Source organism: Eubalaena glacialis, chromosome 13 (genome assembly GCF_028564815.1).
Source record: "Eubalaena glacialis isolate mEubGla1 chromosome 13, mEubGla1.1.hap2.+ XY, whole genome shotgun sequence".
NCBI classification, from domain to species: Eukaryota; Metazoa; Chordata; class Mammalia; order Artiodactyla; family Balaenidae; genus Eubalaena; species Eubalaena glacialis.
The window spans coordinates 62,039,626-62,057,612 of record NC_083728.1 but is presented as its reverse complement, the minus strand read 5'-3'; the positions used below and the strand labels follow the sequence as shown (position 1 = coordinate 62,057,612).

Below are 17,987 nucleotides of genomic sequence, written 5' to 3'. Positions count from 1 at the left end.
AGCTGTTTCTGAAGACAATTCTAGAATGAAATGCCTTGTATCAGAGGTCTGGATCTATAATAACCACCTCTCTCACCCCGCAAATGCTTACTATTAAATATTAGGTTAAATTGAGCTTTTTATTCACGAGCAAGACATTGTGATTAATTTGGTGGAAATCCATACGTTGCTTTCATGGGTTCATTGAAAATTCAAAAGGAACGGAAACGCATGCTCTGACATGAGCAAGAAGTAGGTAGCTGGGGCCAGAACCAACATCCCTTCCAGTGAAACATCCAGAACCAAGGCCCCTGATAATATAAGAGATCCCATTCACTCACACGCCAACTGGTGTTTTAAAAAGACTCTGGCTTCTGCTTTGGATGTTGTGGCCACATCATTTTTTGACCAAGGAATGTTCCATCTAAAAAAGAAAAAAAAAACCCAGGAAATCTAAGATGACCTGGATGATTTAATGCCAAACACTGGAACAAATTTATCCGAAAGAGGAGGAAGTAAAGAATATAAAGCGAATCGTGAAAGAAGGGAAACCAGGATTCTGACAAAGAGACACTAAAGCCACACATTAAAAATAAAATGTTGAGGCACCTGTGGTAACCATTAGGCCTGCAGGGGTTGCAAGCTTCATGGCTGAATTATTCATGGTTACAGAAGTTGTTCTAAACACTGCCAGATTTTAGGCAGTTTGAAAAAGGAGGCTGTTTTCCCATTGGGTTTGGTTTTGGTTTGAAATCCCCATGGCCATATTGAACAAAAGAGACCAAGAAGAAAAATGCAAAAATCTTTGTGAGGCAGGTGAATTCTATCAAACATTTAGAGAAGAGCTAACACCTATCCTTCTCAAACTCTTCCAAAAAATTGCAGAGGAAGGAACACTCCCAAACTCATTCTATGAGACCACCATCACCCTGATACCAAAACCAGACAAAGACTACAAAAAAAGAAAATTACAGACCAATATCACTGATGACTATAGATGCAAAAATCCTCAACAAAATACTAGCAAACAGAATCCAACAACACATTAAAAGGATCATACACCACGATCAAGTGGGATTTATCCCAGGGATGCAAGGATTCTTCAATATATGCAAATCAATCAATGTGATACACCATATTAACAAACTGAAGAATAAAAACCATACGATCATCTCCATAGATGCAGAAAAAGCTTTTGACAAAATTCAACACCCATTTATGATAAAAACTCTCCAGAAAGTGGGCATAGAGGGAACCTACCTCAACATAATAAAGGCCATATATGACAAACCCACAGCAAACATCATTCTCAACGGTGAAAAACTGAAAGCATTTCCTCTAAGATCAGGAACAAGACAAGGATGTCCACTCTCACCACTATTATTCAACATAGTTCTGGAAGTCCTAGCCATGGCAATCAGAGAAGAAAAAGAAATAAAAGGAATACAAATTGGAAAAGAAGAAGTAAAACTGTCACTGTTTGCAGATGACATGGTACTATACATAGAGAATCCTAAAACTGCCACCAGAAAACTGCTAGAGCTAATTAATGAATATGGTAAAGTTGCAGGATACAAAATTAATGCACAGAAATCTCTTGCATTCCTATACACTAATGATGAAAAATCTGAAAGAGAAATTATGGAAACACTCCCATTTACCATTGCAACGAAAAGAATAAAATACCTAGGAATAAACCTACCTAGGGAGACAAAAGACCTGTATGCAGAAAACTATAAGACACTGATGAAAGAAATTAAAGATGATACCAACAGATGGAGAGATATACCATGTTCTTGGATTGGAAGAATCAACATTGTGAAAATGACTATACTACCCAAAGCAATCTACAGATTCAATGCAATCCCTATCAAATTACCAATGGCATTTTTTACGGAGCTAGAACAAATCATCTTAAAATTTGTATGGAGACACAAAAGACCCCGAATAGCCAAAGCAATCTTGAGGGAAAAAAACGGAGCTGGATGAATCAGACTCCCTGACTTCAGACTATACTACAAAGCTACAGTAATCAAGACAATATGGTACTGGCACAAAAACAGAAACATAGATCAATGGAACAAGATAGAAAGCCCAGAGATAAACCCACACACCTATGGTCAACTAATCTATGACAAAGGAGGCAAAGATATACAATGGAGAAAAGACAGTCTCTTCAATAAGTGGTGCTGGGAAAACCGGACAGCTACATGTAAAAGAATGAAATTAGAATACTCCCTAACACCATACACAAAAATAAACTCAAAATGGATTAGAGACCTAAATGTAAGACTGGACACTATAAAACTCTTAGAGGAAAACATAGGAAGAACACTCTTTGACATAAATCACAGCAAGATCTTTTTTGATCCACCTCCTAGAGTAATGGAAATAAAAACAAAAATAAACAAATGGGACCTAATGAAACTTCAAAGCTTTTGCACAGCAAAGGAAATCATAAACAAGACGAAAAGACAACCCTCAGAATGGGAGAAAATATTTGCAAACGAATTAACAGACAAAGGATTAATCTCCAAAATATATAAACAGCTCATTCAGCTCAATATTAAAGAAACAAACACCCCAATCCAAAAATGGGCAGAAGACCTAAATAGACATTTCTCCAAAGAAGACATACAGACGGCCACAAAGCACATGAAAAGATGCTCAACATCACTAATTATTAGAGAAATGCAAATCAAAACTACAATGAGGTATCACCTCACACCAGTTAGAATGGGCATCATCAGAAAATCTACAAACAACAAATGCTGGAGAGGGTGTGGAGAAAAGGGAACCCTCTTGCACTGTTGGTGGGAATGTAAATTGATACAGCCACTATGGAGAACAATATGGAGGTTAAAAAACTAAAAATAGAATTACCATATGACCCAGCAATCCCACTACTGGGCATATACCCAGAGAAAACCGTAATTCAAAAAGACACATGCACCCGAATGTTCATTGCAGCACTATTTACAATAGCCAGGTCATGGAAGCAACCTAAATGCCCATCAACAGACGAATGGATAAAGAAGATGTGGTACATATATACAATGGAATATTACTCAGCCATAAAAAGGAACGAAATTGAGTCATTTGTTGAGACGTGGATGGATCTAGAGACTGTCATACAGAGTGAAGTAAGTCAGAAAGAGGAAAACAAATATCGTATATTAACGCATGTATGTGGAACCTAGAAAAATGGTACAGATGAGCCGGTTTGCAGGGCAGAAGTTGAGACACAGATGTAGAGAACAGACATATGGACACCAAGGGGGGAAAACTGCGGTGGGGTGGGGATGGTGGTGTGCTGAATTGGGCGATTGGGATTGACATGTATACACTGATGTGTATAAAATTGATGACTAATAAGAACCTGCAGTATAAACAAACAAACAAAACAAAACAAAACAAAAAATCTTTGTGAGGGTTTTTCTCTGCCATCTCACTCCTTGTAGCCCCTGCCAGAGTGAGGGGACCAGGGCAAAACATAGCAACAAAAGGAGAGATGACATCTCATGTCTCAATGACTTGGAAAACACCTGATTGGGATTAAAATGTAATTTCTTAGAGTAACTATGAACTGAAAGAGGAAACCACGTTTAATTCTCTCAACTGGAGTGGAGGAGCCAATCAGAATGTTTACAGATGCCTTTTCATGTGATTCATGCCGCTAAATGTATCACATAACCAGATGGGTTTGCCGCCACCCATGTTTGCCCAGGAAGGATAGATTTTTGCAGTATTAAAACTCTATGGCTTCAGAATGGTGGTTGTAAACCAAGGAAGTCTCAGAGTTATTGCAGAGTCCAGGAATCCATAGGTCCCCGATGATTTTTATGGACAAAACCCACGAAAAAATCTTGCATACTTTAAAAAATGGACAGAGAGGCAGTTTGTGATGAACTGAATTAATTTCAGAATTACTGAATGCTGCATTTTCTGAATAGATAGATAGATCCTAAGTGTAGCTATCATCTTGTCAAATCGACATCTTGTCAGTTGCTTGAAAATTTTGACTTACAAAAAGTAGCTCTGAAACTAGTAGATTTTGATCAAGGTTTGACAACCGGTAGCACGATCCATCTTTTGGCAAGACTTCGCTCTATGCCAGCTGTTCTACCCCGATAAGAATAGAGAGGCTCAGATATTCACACAAGCAGGATCTCTTCTTGGGAGTCTAGCTGTGAATATTTCGAATACCTTAGCAGTGTAGCCCTCTGGTAACTTTCAAGATAACAAAGAAGACCAGCGAGGACAGAGCATCCTCAGGGGTGGGAGTTCGGGTGTGTTGCAATGCGTGACACCAGAAAAGAACACAGGATGGCCATTAAGAGGACCAAATTCAAAGCCAGCATCCCAGTGACACTTGATGAATTAAGACACATTGAAGAGCAAGACAACTTCTGAACCTGACGTGGCAAAAGGGATCTAATTCTTCTGGCTGTTGATCATTCAAACCTGGTCTCACTGCTTTACACACACTTAACCTTGGCTTTAACTTTGAATGTTCTGCACTTTTCAAAGTCATCTTTGACCTGAAAGTGCCCGAGGGTATCTCTGCTCTGCAAGAGTTAGAGGGCTCAACTCAAGGTTATTACCAAATGAGAGAGATAAAAGAGCAGAAGTTGACCTTTTCCACTGAAATGTCAGGATTCAAGCCTGGGTGTCTTAAATATGAGGACGCTTCTTTTGCTTTTGTGTCAGATGCATACTTGATAAACATCATGCATGTTAAAGAAAATGTGCATGCTAACCCCACCATTGTGGAGTGATGACACGGAGCTCGCCTTTTCACATGGGGAAGGAGATCTAGTTGGCTCAGAGCTAGGCATTAAAGTTGAGCCTCTTCTTATTCCTTTTGTAATATCTGCATCCACCCAAAAGCTTTTAGAAGGGGAATCTCTAGGCCGCCAACCTCTCCTCTAAGTCATATGTTAAGGACGTAGTTTTGTTCACTGAATCCACAGACACTTCCCACCAATGCTGGGCTGTCATAGACAAATAGACTGACTGCATTTGCAAAAATGAATACTATCCAAGTCCTGTCATAGCTTTGTCCTTTGGTGGAACACTGAGTCCAAAGAAATGGCAAACTCATCCCTTCCCAAGGAGGATGGTGCAAATATCGTACAGAAAAAGAATCAGGGTCACAATGTCCCATGAGCAAGCAACCCTATCATTTCTTTTCTCTGGGTTGGTGGTGGCTTCTGCCCTGCTCTGTGTTCCACCATGGTGCCTGGGCAAGGCTGTCATTTGTGGCATATGACATCACAATCAAAATCTCTGAATCCTCACCACGGATTCTGGGAGAACGTACATTGCAGGATGCATGTCAGACTCAGAAATCTGTAGTGGTTTTGTTTTGTTTTGTTTTAGTGAAGCTTTATGCAGAACTAATTATTCTCAACTTCCTCTGAAATCTAGATGCTCAGTGCCTGGGAAAGAGTAAGGTCTGCAGAAATATGTCATGAGTCACTCTTCGCAATAATTTGGCAATTGCAATAGCAAGAAAAACCAAGGTGGATCATCATGGTTATTTTAGTCATGACATGGGGTCCCGGGCCACTCGATGGGGGATCATCAATGGGCTTGTTGCAACCATGTGTTATCTGGGAGCCCATTTTCCATTTGACATTCAAATTACTAATTAGAAGAAGTACCATTGGTCCAAGTGGAAACCTGGTGAACATATGCAAAGAAATTTATACTAAAATCATAGAGATCCTGGCCCCAAGATACCCACAGACTAGGATCTAAAATGCCTTTTTTTCCCCAGCCATGTAAACACCTCACCTTCGTATTATGAATACCAAGAACTTACATGAGGAGGGAAGGACTCTGGGGATCCCAGAGTGGGCACTGCAGAGGAGAAAGGCAGTACTTACGCCAAACATTTGTCGGAGGTCGGGATCCCGGAACCTGAAGGGGATGTTGGAGACGTGCAGCCTCTTGGGCTGGGACTTGTTTTCCGTATTTTCGGAAGGTTGTGTCTGGGGCTGACCATCCGTGGGTGCCGCATCATCTGTCTGCTAAAAGAACAAGAGGAAAGCAAAGAGGCTCTGAGTGGACCCGAATGTTCTTTCCAGTGTGCTTTTGCTTCCCCTAAATGGTAGGAAAATGCCAGAACAAAGGAATAAGGACAGGAAGAAACTGCTGAGTCATTCATTCATTCATCCAACAAATATTTATTGAACATCCACTGAGCGCCCATCACGGATCCAGGATTCAGCAGCGAGCAAAACAACAAAGATCGTTACTGTCATGGATCCTAATTCACACAGGGGAAGACAGACAATAAACTCATTAAGGAAATACAGAGCTGGCAGAAGGAGATAAGCACTACGGGGATAAAGCAAGGGGAGGGGCCCGCTGGTACTGGGGTGCAGTGAGTTCTCATAGATAATTAGAGAAAACCTCATCTAGAAAAGGAGAATACTCATTAAAGGTATCCCTTCATCAAGGCTGTTCAAAAATCTGAAAATACGCCTGCATAATTGTTGAGGCCATACAGATAAAAATATTAGTAAATCTCCTAAAACATTTGAAAAGCCTGTTTGGTGTTCTGAAGTCCAAGTAACCATCTGCTGGACTTAAATTTTATTTTTTACGGTTTTCATTTTTCATTTCTTGATTGTGCAGACCTGTGCTGTTCATTATGGTTGACCCCCTGTGGCTCTTTAAAGTGAAATGGACTAAGATTAAGTAAAATGGGAAATCCAGTGCCTTCCTTGCACTAGCCACATTTAGCATGCTCAGTAGCCACACGTGGCTGGTGGTTTCCATGTCGGACAATGCAGATATAGAACATCTGTATCTAGCAAGTTCTGTTGGCCTAAGTTGGTGTAGACAATGTTACATTATCATCATAACTCATTACTCTGCCTCCCACTCTACCCCATCCCCCAAGTAAAAGCCTGGATAGTATGATATCACATTGACACCCCTATACAGGCAGGAACCAGGAGAAAAGCCACTTTAACATTTGATTTAATCATATAGGCCATTCCCATACTCTCAGTTCTAGAGTTTTAACATTTCAGAGATGCTTCATTTCTAGATACTTTCTCTGCAATTAGCATGTACTGCCTCTAGGTGGCAGTAGATGCCACCTACATCAGATAACCAGCTTCACTAAAACAATGATGAAAAACCCATGCAAGAAGCCCATCAAATTTACCAGCAAGGGATTGTCCCCACCTACTTATAAGCAATTTAGAAGCATTTACCTGGGACAAAACTATCAATGCAGGCAGCTAGGTGTAAAATAATACAGACAATCTTACCAACTGACATATGTATATATAAAGCCAAAATAACATGGGCATAATTAGTGACTTTCTTGTCAACCCTTGTGTTTACTGACAGATTTCACTGGCAACTCCTTCCTAACACACCCTAAATTGTATCTGGAAGTCAAGACCTTCCGGTGGTTGCCATACTACTCTTCCAAGCTCCTTTGGCAGTCAAAGCCCTACCAGCTAACTTTCTTCAACTTTCAAGGGCCCCATCATGGAGATAATGTACCTGGTCATTTTGCCGACGCTGTTGGATTGAATAAAGAGGATGGTGATCGTTTTCTAATCTGGAAAATGAGCAATAACAATGGTGCACACCTTATAAGGTTCTGTGACGACTGAACACGGTAACACATGATGCCGACTTGGCAGAGTTCTCGGCACACAATACAGTCAATAAATGGGAGGTAAGGCATTTTTTAGACTGGAGGTGATTTTTACAAAAATGTCAAAGGACACGTGCAAAAAGCCTCTCAGGAAACATGAAGGAAAGGTTCTCATACACTTATTAAACACATCTTTCCTGAGCAACTACTATCCCCTGGACACTTAAGTTCATCCTCCAAAGCATATGCAGTCCCCAGTTTAGTGGAAGAGAAAGAGGTAGAAAAAGACAATTGTAATACAGACTATTGAGAGCAGGGGTCAGAATGAATCACAGGGGGCTGAGTAAACTTAAATCAGGGACACACCACAGGCTTGCCGATTCTGGAGGTTACATTTTCAGTGGGAGATTTTTAAGAGAAAAGGTAAAGGGGACCAATGCTGTACCAGCAGAGGGCAAAGCATGTGGCAGGATGCAGAGAGGTGAATCGTGTTCTGGATTCGGGGGACTACATGTGGACCTTCGTGTCACTAGTTGGAGGGCGTGTGTATGAAGGAAGGGCGGGAGAATACACTGTAGAGGGAGGCAGGGGTTGGACCATGAAGAACCCTGGGTGCAGACCAAGAGGATACATTTCATCCTAAAAACTAGGAGGAGACACTTAAGGATCATAGCAGGGGTGTGACATGGCCAGCGTGAGATACAAGCTGAGCCATGGGAGATGAACGATAAATGTCTCTTTCCTGGCTTGCTGACTCACCAACTGAATGGGTGAATGCATTACGAGTATATGAAGAAATGAATGAATGAAGGAGTGACCCATCAGCTTTGCCACCTTCAAGTGACAGTCGAAGAACAATATTATAACACTGAGACCCAGAGCAGGGACTGTATTTTCTCTGCTGGTAATATGAGGTCTGGCGACATACCCATGAGATAGATGGAAATGACTTTGCATCATAAGACTGTCACTTTCAGAGGGGTCAGGGGTCTTAACTACGCCAACAAAAAACTTCTCTAAGTTTGCAGAAGCAGCAGCTCAGCCCCCATGCTTTCAAGCCCACTTTTTCCCTCCTGTTAGAAGTTGCTGTTCAAATGCAAATTAAAACCAGCTCCTTCTCCTCCCAAGAAGGAAACTTAGATTTGGATTTGTGTATATCTGCTGGATATTTCAGCTTAAGAAACCTAATTAGGAATTACACAGATTATGATTAAACATATTAAATGATTAATAGCATTATGCTGCTCATGTGAAAATGAAAATTAATCATCTTTAGTCAAACAGGACTTTGGAGAAATCTTTGCGTTGTTTCCTTTGATAAAAACATACACCGCTCAATTAATCATTGTGTAGCGTGTGCAAATATACAAATGCTCGTAAATGGTTGCGTCGGAATACCTGTGTGTTAAAAGTAATTTCAAAGATAACACGGAAAAAGAAAAACTCAACCAAAAATACTTCAGACATCATAGGGGAATGGAAAGGAAAGGGAAGAGGAGGAATGTCAGGATCCAGAGGTTGAAAAAGAAAAATAGAAAAAAAAAATCTTTTAGATTGAGCATGCCTGCTTCTGTGGTGTGATGTAACACAAGACGGGGCTTTGATGAGGACCAAATGCAGTAGGAGGTGAACAAAAAAAGCTACGACAGAGCCTCAATCACGCTAGGAGTCAGAGCTACAGGAATGACCCTTACTGACCCACATCTTGAGTATTTCAGGCTGTGAGATTTCCTTTTTGTTGGGAACTTTCAGGGAAAACATATTCAGAACATATTCAGTGTTTTATATTCCTCTATTAGTTTCCTAAGAAATTACCAAAACTCTGGTGACTTAAAGCAACAGAAATTGATTCTCTCCCAGTTGTAAGGGCCAGAAATGTACAATAAAGGTGCCATCGGGGCCACGCTCCAGCTGGAGGCTTCCAGGGGAAATCCTTCCTTGTTCTTCCAGCTGCTGGTGCCTCTTGGCTCAGCAGAGCTGCACTGCTCCAATCTCTCGTCTTCGTTTGGCCTTCTTCCCTCTGCATGTCTGAGACTCATCTCCCTCTGCCTTTTTCTTCTTACAAGGACATTAGTCATTGGATTTAGAGCTCACCCTAAATTGAGTATGATTTGGTCTTGGAATCCTTAACTTAATTACATCTGCAAAGACCTTTTTTTTTTTTTCCAAATAAGGTCACATTCCCAGGTTTACGAACATCAGAACATAGACATATTTTTTGAAGGCCATCATTCAACTCACCAAGACCCCTGCTAAGCAAACAGACCAGAAATGCATGGAGAATGAGTAATTGTTATCAAGGTGTGGTTGTACTTTTTACCAGTTCTGGTGGCATGGGGCTCTCAAAAGGGTTGGCCTCAACCCAGGTTCAGAAGAAGGGAGAATGTCCCTACTAGAGGTGCCCCCAGGCTCTCATCCATCACACTGGTCACTCTGATGAGTTCCTTAAAATGAGAAGAGACTTGAGTCTTCCCTTCAAATGCAGGGCTCCAAGACCCCCTTTCTGTACCTGCTTCTGGATGCACTGACATGCTTCAGCCGGGCTGAGAAGCGTTCCTTCAGCCTCCAGAAAGGCCACCAGCACTTGCAAGATGAAGACCTGCCTGCAGGTTCCCTGCACAGATGGATAAGCATCCCTGAGAACTCTGCTGAAGCTTATGGCAAAGCACAGGGCACAATGTCTATAGACAAAAATAATGTGAAAAAGCTACACAACTTACTAAAAGAATGAAACATCTAGAATGTGTCTTTCTGAAAGGCAGAGTCTACCTGGTTTGCAATTACATTCCCCAAGGCTTGTGCATGCCAAGGTTTAGTGGGAATTAATCGTTGAAAGAAGAACTCTTGATTTATCCATGTCTGATTTTTTTTCTTTGAAAGTCATTTTGGCTCTAAAGTGGGAACCAACTGAATTAGAAATGTACCTCGTAAACCACATTTGGAAGATCAGGAGGTGGAACATAAAAACGAAGCAAATTCATACTGGTCCACTCGCTCAGAGATTGAAGGAAATTGAGACAAGTAAGGGTGTGAGAGCTGTAAGCAGAATGGCCAGGGCACCATCCGTCTCAGAACCCTCCCATCCAGACCCTTACCCTGGTCTAGGAGATACAGCCCTAACCCCCTTGCTTCCTACCGCTCCCCTGTCTTGTTCATGGGCCTCTTTGCTCTCTCTTCAACATACTCAACACACGCCTCCTTAGTCTTTGCACCTGTTTGTTAGTCCCTTTGCCTGGATATTTCTCTCCTCAGACGCCTGTGTAGCTTGCCCCCTCTTGCCAGTCAGGTCTCTGCCCAGATATCACCCGTCGGAGAAGTCTTCCCTGGCCCCATCATCTAAAACAGCCACAACACAGAAAACTAAAAATAGAATTACCATATGATCCAAAAGTCCCACTCCTGGGCATATACCCAGACAAAACTCTAATTCAGAAAGAATGCACCCCTATGCACCCCTATGTTCATAGCAGCACTATTCACAATAGCCAAGACATGGAAACAACCTAAATGTCCATGAATAGATGAACAGATAAAGAAGATGTGGTATATATATATACAATGGAATACTACTCAGCCATAAAAAAGAATGAAATAATACCATTTGCAGCAACATGGATGGAAATAGAGATTATCATACTAAGTGAAGTTAGTCAGAAAGAGAAAGACAAATACCATATGATATCACTTATATGTGGAATCTAAAATATGACCCAGAGGAACTTATCTGTGAAACAGAAACAGACTCACGGACATAGAGAACAGACTTGTGGTTGCCAAGGGGAAGGGGGTTGGGGGAGGGATGAAGTGTGAGTTTGGGATTAGCAGATGCAAACTATTACATATAGGATGGATAAACAACAAGGTCCCACTGTACAGCACAGGGAACTGTATTCAATATCCTGTGATAAACCATAATGGAAAAGAATATGACAAATAATGTATATATATATGTATAACTGAATCACTTTACTGTATAGCAGAAATTAACACAACATGGTGTATCAACTACGATGAAACATTTCTAAATAAATAAATAAATAAATAAATAAAACAGCTGTATCAGCATCTCCTCCCTTCATGCCCATTGATTTGCTTTTTCACAGCACACATCACTTCTTACCTTTACATTATATGCTTCCGTTAATCTCTATAGTCTGTCTTCTCCACCAGAATGCACAGTCCATGAGAGTAGAGACCGCAGAACTTCTATTCACTTTTTATCCCTAACCTCCTAGAACAGAGTTTCTCAATAACAGAAACGTTGACATTTGCGCCTGTTTAATTCTTTGATGTGGTGACCACCCCGTGCATCGTGAGGTTCAGTAGCACCCCAGGCCTCCACCCACTTGAGTTGAGACAGCTGAAAATATCTTCTGGGGTTCAAATGTCCCAGGGGGAGCAAAACTGCATGAATTGAAACCGTTGACCTAGCACAGGTGGTAAATTCTCAGTAAATATCCATAACGTAAATGAATAGGCCTGGTTTTGCCATGAGGGAGCTGCATGAATGCTAACTTCATGTCTCTGGGTCTTAGTTTGCATGTGCATAAAGAAATAAATGTATATCTGTCCTGGATCCTTTAGAGTGGGGTCATGAAATCAAAGTCCCGTGAATAAACAGGGGATCATTACCATCCTTATTAGGAGCAGGATTAATAACCATCAGCTTTTGTTCTTTATTTCTCAGGCCCACAGCTGCCGATGACTCTGCGATGCAGAGCCCTCCTCATCACGCGGGAGAGCTTGCGGGACCCTATGTGGATGCAACGTCCATTAACCTCAAGAGGTGCATGTCCAGGCAGCTCTTGGCAAGAGGTTCCCAAATCAGCTCACTAGAACAGCAAAGCCAGCTTCTGCCCTGGCCCAGTTCGAAGGCCCTGTTAGGAGGCAGGATGAGTGCCACAGAATTTTTCCTAATAAACAAGCTCCCCAGATATTGGCGCAGGTTATAAATGTTAAGAAAACACCACCAGCACTTTAATCTCCTAAAGATCACTTAGTGCTTCCGCAAAAACCTTAATAAAGAACCGCGGGGCTCCCTCTGCTATAATCTTTCCTAATTCAATGAATAGCTCTGAGCAACCTAAGGCTAATCCTGGTGAAATTGGATTTTGATATCGACCAATCCAGGGACGACTGCTGAAGAGAATACGCACGGTTGTGCAGAAGTCTGCGCCTTTCAGATCCTGGCCCTGCCCCGCGCTCTGCTGAGTTCACCTGTGGACCATATTTTGGGGATGACCAGGCTGTAGAATCACAGGCCAAGGGCTTTTGCAGCTGGAAATCTCTGAGTTCAAACTCTGTTCCATCATTTACTATTCCAGCTCCTTAAATTCTTCTGAGCCTCAGTTTCCTCGGCTGCAAGTAGGGATAAAAGAGTTGCCTGTAGTCCCAGGTCATTGGAAGTAACGTAGGTGACCACCACAAGGACGCATAAGTAAAATGTGGCAAAGTTGTCAGCAGAAATTTGAATTCAGAGAGAAAGGAGAGATTTGGAAGCACAGCATGGAGTGTGTGTATGGGGGAGGGGGGGCAAGGATGATAAATAAACAGGAACTGTACCAAAGTATACTTGATGAAGGCAAGCAGAGGATGCCACTCCCAAACATGCCTTTTTGACACAAGGATTATTGGGGGATGATTATTTCTGAGAAACAGCAGGCATAGAAGAAGCTCTGAATATAGAGTAGAAGTTACCCTTTTTGTAAGAGACTTTTACATTTATAAGGGAACTCTCCATTTGTAAGGGTGTCTCCCTCTCGGTACAGGGGAGAGACAGATAACTAAATCTCTAGAAACTCTTAGCAATGGGAAGGTGACAACTTAAATCTGCATCACAACCACGCCCTTGTTTACTGAGTTTTTCCTCATAACCCCCCAGACTGGCTCCCATTCCCAACATCTCCTTTTGTCTTGAGCTGGAGATAGTATTTAAGGTGGTGGCTTGGACCATTTTGGGGCATTGCTCAGGTTCCCTGGGTCTCTCCTACGTGCACAGGAGGTGTACATGTCATTATTATTATTAAACTTCTGTTTGTTTTTCTCCTGTGAATCTTTCATTGCAGGGGGGTCTCAGCCAAGAACCTAGAAGGGTAAAATTATTTTTCCTGCCCTACGTGACAAAAATTAAAACGCATATGCTCACAACACAGCACTAGTTCAAGGACGGTGATCAAGCACTTTAGGGCAGCCCTGTCCAACAAAATAAAACAGGAGCCACAGAGGTAATTTTTTTTAAATTTTTTTTTTTTTAATTTTTGACTGCGTTGGGTCTTTGTTGGTGCACACGGGCTTTCTCTAGTTGCAGCGAGCGGGGGCCACTCCTCGCTGCCGTGTGCAGGCTCCTCATTGCGGTGGCTTCTCCTGTTGCGGGGCACGGGCTCTAGGCACGCGGGCCCCAGTAGCTGTGGCTCACGGGCTCTAGAGCGCAGGCTCAGCAGCTGTGGCACACGGGCTCAGCTGCTCCACGGCATGTGGGATCTTCCCGGACCAGGGCTCGAACCCGTGTTCCCTGCATTGGCAGGCGGATTCCTAAGCACTGCACCACCAGGGAAGCCCCCACATAGGTAATTTAAACATTTCCAGAAGCCATTTGTCAAAAAAGTAAAAAGAAACACGTGACGTTAATTTTAAGAACATATTTGTTTAACCCCCTGAATAAAAATATTACTTCAATACATAAACAATGTAAGTGATATTTCACATTTTTTTAACTCAATCTTCTAAATCTTGTGTATAATTTGTACTTAAGCTCATCATCTCAATATGGACACTAAGTTTTCATTGGAAATGCCTGAGCTGTATTTAGGCTTTGAAAGATTGATGGTTGACTATTCAAGACTCTCAAAACATACCTAAATGGATTCGAATCACTGAATCAAGTATCAGTGTTTGCATTAAATTACAGTTGAATCAAAATAAAGATTCAGTTCCACAGTCATACCATCCACATTTCAAGGGCTCAAGGGATACCCACGGCTGGCAGAGTAAGGGCCCCTTAGAAGCGTTAATATCCTAATCCCTAGAACCTGTGACTATGTTACTTTATATGACAAAGGGGAATGAAGGCTACAGATGGATTTAACGTTGCTAATCAGCTGACCTTAAAAAGGGAAATGATGCTGGATTATCTAGTGGGCCCAGTGTACCTACAAGGGTCTTAAAAGTGGAAGCAGGAAGCAGAACAGCCAGCGACAAGGACTCCACCCACCATCGCTGGCTTTGAAGCTGGAGGAAGCAGGTCATGAGCCAAAGAATGAGGGTGACCTCCAGGAGTCAGAAAAGGAAAGGAAAGGGATCCTATCCAGAGCCTACAGAAAAAAAATGTAATCCTGAAGACACCTTGCTTTTAGCCTGCTGAGACCCATGCCAGACTTCTGACCCCAAACTGTAAGATAAATAAATTTTTGTTGTTTAAATCACTGAGTTTGTGGTACTTTGTTAGGGCAGCAACAGAAAGATAATGCATCCCCTATTTAAAAAGCATAGCTACAGAACATTTCCATCATTGCAAAAAGTTCTACTGGACAACACTGCTTTAGAGCAATGGTGTCTTGGGGGGATGGGAGTGGAAATGGTTTTAAAAGGGAAGAAAGTAGGAAAAGAAAGAGAAAATGTCTTCTTTAGGGCACTGGTGATGGGATGCTTCAAAAGGAGGAATGTGATAATTTGAGAGTCAACTCTCTGCGGCTGTGTTTTAAATAAAAATATTTTTAAAACATGAAATAAATTTGGGGTAATAATACCTTCCTCATGTGGTACTGCAAGAATTAAATATGCACCACATATACAGGGGTATGCTTCCTCATGCAGTTGGTCCTACCAATGGCAGCTGTTAACGTTTGTTGCTATCATTATCATTATTATTATTGTTACTGGGGATATATCTCTTCCCTCTGTAGATAAATGTTTCTTAACCTATTTCTGTGTTCTTAGACACACTAGGGTTTTATGAAAGCTATGGACCTACCGGACACACTAAGGGTTTTATGAAAGCTATGGACCTACTGCCTGGGGGGAAAATGCACGTACACCTGAACTTTGCATACAATTTCAGAAGTTCACAAACACCCCGAAGGATACAGTTGACATCCATGGACCCTGGGTAAGGACCACTACTGTGGAAGGGCATTCACCTCCCCTCTATCCTGAGTTGAGACATTGGATGCTGAGACCACCACCCACGGGTCACTTATAAGCTAAGCGTGGACCTGGCTAAAGGGTCTGAGACAGAGCATCGAAAATAGAACTGTGCTGAGATCCTACTGTGGGCTGGGTATCTTTCTAGATGTTTTTCATACCTTATCCCACTGAATCACCTTAAGGCCATGAGGCTCGGAGAGGTTAAGTGACTTGTCCAAAGTCGCACAGCTAGGAGATGGCAGAGCCAGAATTAAACCTAGGATATCTAATTTCATATCCTGGACTCTTTTGCCCCCTCCCCACCACGGCCTCTCAAGGTCAAGGTGAAGATGCTTTGGAAAGTCCAAAGACAGCCAATTCCTAGAAAGCAACTGCAGGGCACTCATACAGAGGAATAAAGATTCAATGAAGTTCTAACTGCTTGGGCTTTAGGTCTGGGCTGGAACCAGAGTGATAAGCTCTGTGAATAGGGCCTTATCACAACCAACCAACCAACCCAAAAGCAAAGAAAACCAGTCTGTTTCAGATGCCTCCTCTGAGCTCCTAGACATCTTGTGTTCCTCTCTGTTCAGCCTTTATTAACCATAGCTTTTTAAAAAAAATCAGTTTACTTACGTCTCTGTCTTAATAGAATATTAACATCCCAAAGACAAACACTATATCAAATGCATCTTTGAAGCCCTTTACCACATCACATAGTAGGTACTTAGCAAATCTTTATTGCCTCATTCCAGGAAACCTCTCTGGGTCCAGCTTCTTTCTCCATGAGCATCTCCCACTCTGCCAGGAAGGTATCAAAATCCAACACCCAAGACTCAACACTAAGGCAGTACGATCCCCTCCCCAACCCTGCCCCACTTCCCGGTCAGCCTACTGAATATTCAGCATCTTCCCTCTGTACAGGCCTGCTCCCCTCCACGCACAAAGCCCTTAACGGTGATAAATAAAAAATGTACTTTTGAGTAGCCAGATGCTTCTCCCTCCTCCACCAGTCAAGTTATTTCTCAGAGAGAAAAGCTTCTGAGTGTCTTCAAGGCATTAAGTTGACAATATTATGTGAGCGATGGTTGAGTACCCACTGCGATGTACTTGGGACCGAGTTGATTTGTGTAACGCACACTTGCCCTGTCTCTTCTTGCAGCCTGAATAGCAGTCTTGATTTAGCCAGGACTGTCGGGCGCCAAGTGAATTTACAGGATCCACAGTCCCTCTCAGTCTGCAGAGACGAGCAGGGGCAAAGCATGGAGTGGCATAATTCAGTACATTGTGCTATAAGCTCCGAAAATAATATCACGGAGCTCTGCAATATACCTATTTGATTTGATTCATAAACTTGATAAAAAAGCAATCGAGAAAAGTTCAGGGGGAAAATATATATGTTCTAAGCAAAAATGTAACTATATTGAATGTGTACAAAGGACCAAAGAAAGGAGTGGGGAGGGGAGAAAATCATGCATACTAAATCAACTTCCTACCCTTGCATTAGACAATATTGCACATTCTCCATTTAAAACGAAGCAAGATGGTGCAAAGTGATTTTCCATTAAAAATAATAATCATGGTAAGCTCGGGGAATGTGAATGGAAACCCACATCTTGGGTTCTCTCGCAATCCCACTTCAAAACGGGGCTCGTGCAGATTCACTCAGCTTCCTGCTTTTTCATTTTAGCTCCGTAGGCAAACAAATACGTTAATCACGCAGCTTTGGATGGAGTTAATGCCTCCTTCTTAACGCGGCTGGGCTGATTCCACAGCTAGGTGACATAGATTTAAGAAATACATCGAATTTCTCTCAACGCAAATAAATTCAATGCTCTGCCGGAATGATGAAACTCCTCGGACAGGAGAAGGGCTGGAGGACAGAGGCGGGATGACTCCAAGTTCTTTGGCTACTTTTTTTAGTCTTTGAAAGAATAGGATGAGCACGCAAGGGCGAAGCATTGAACACATCTGTAAAGGAGATGACCTGCCAAGGTGTCTGTGTTAGTCAGCACCAGCTGCTGTAACAAAATATCACAGACTGGGTGGCTGAACCCACAGACATTTACTGCTCATGCTTCTGAAGCCTAGGAAGTCCATGATCAAGGTGCCAGCGTGTCTGGTTTCTAGTGAGAGCTCTCTTTCTGGGTTCTCACCTTCTGGCTGTGTCCCCACATGGTTGGGGGGGTGGGGAATGACCTCTCAATTCCTCTTCTAAGGATACTTATCTGATCATGAGGATCCCACCCTCATGATCTCA

The 17,987-nt window shown here is 42.2% G+C and overlaps 1 protein-coding gene across 6 annotated transcripts in view; it reads right to left on the bottom strand.

Annotated features, from left to right (window-relative positions):
- RBFOX1 (RNA binding fox-1 homolog 1) overlaps positions 1–17,987 on the bottom strand; it is a 353,845-nt gene that overhangs the window by 126,641 nt on the left and 209,217 nt on the right. For all 6 annotated transcript variants that reach the window (XM_061209599.1, XM_061209598.1, XM_061209601.1 and 3 more), the window contains exon 3: positions 5,871–6,014. In XM_061209599.1, the coding sequence (XP_061065582.1) occupies positions 5,871–6,014 (144 nt within the window). The remainder of the gene's footprint in view (positions 1–5,870; positions 6,015–17,987) is intronic.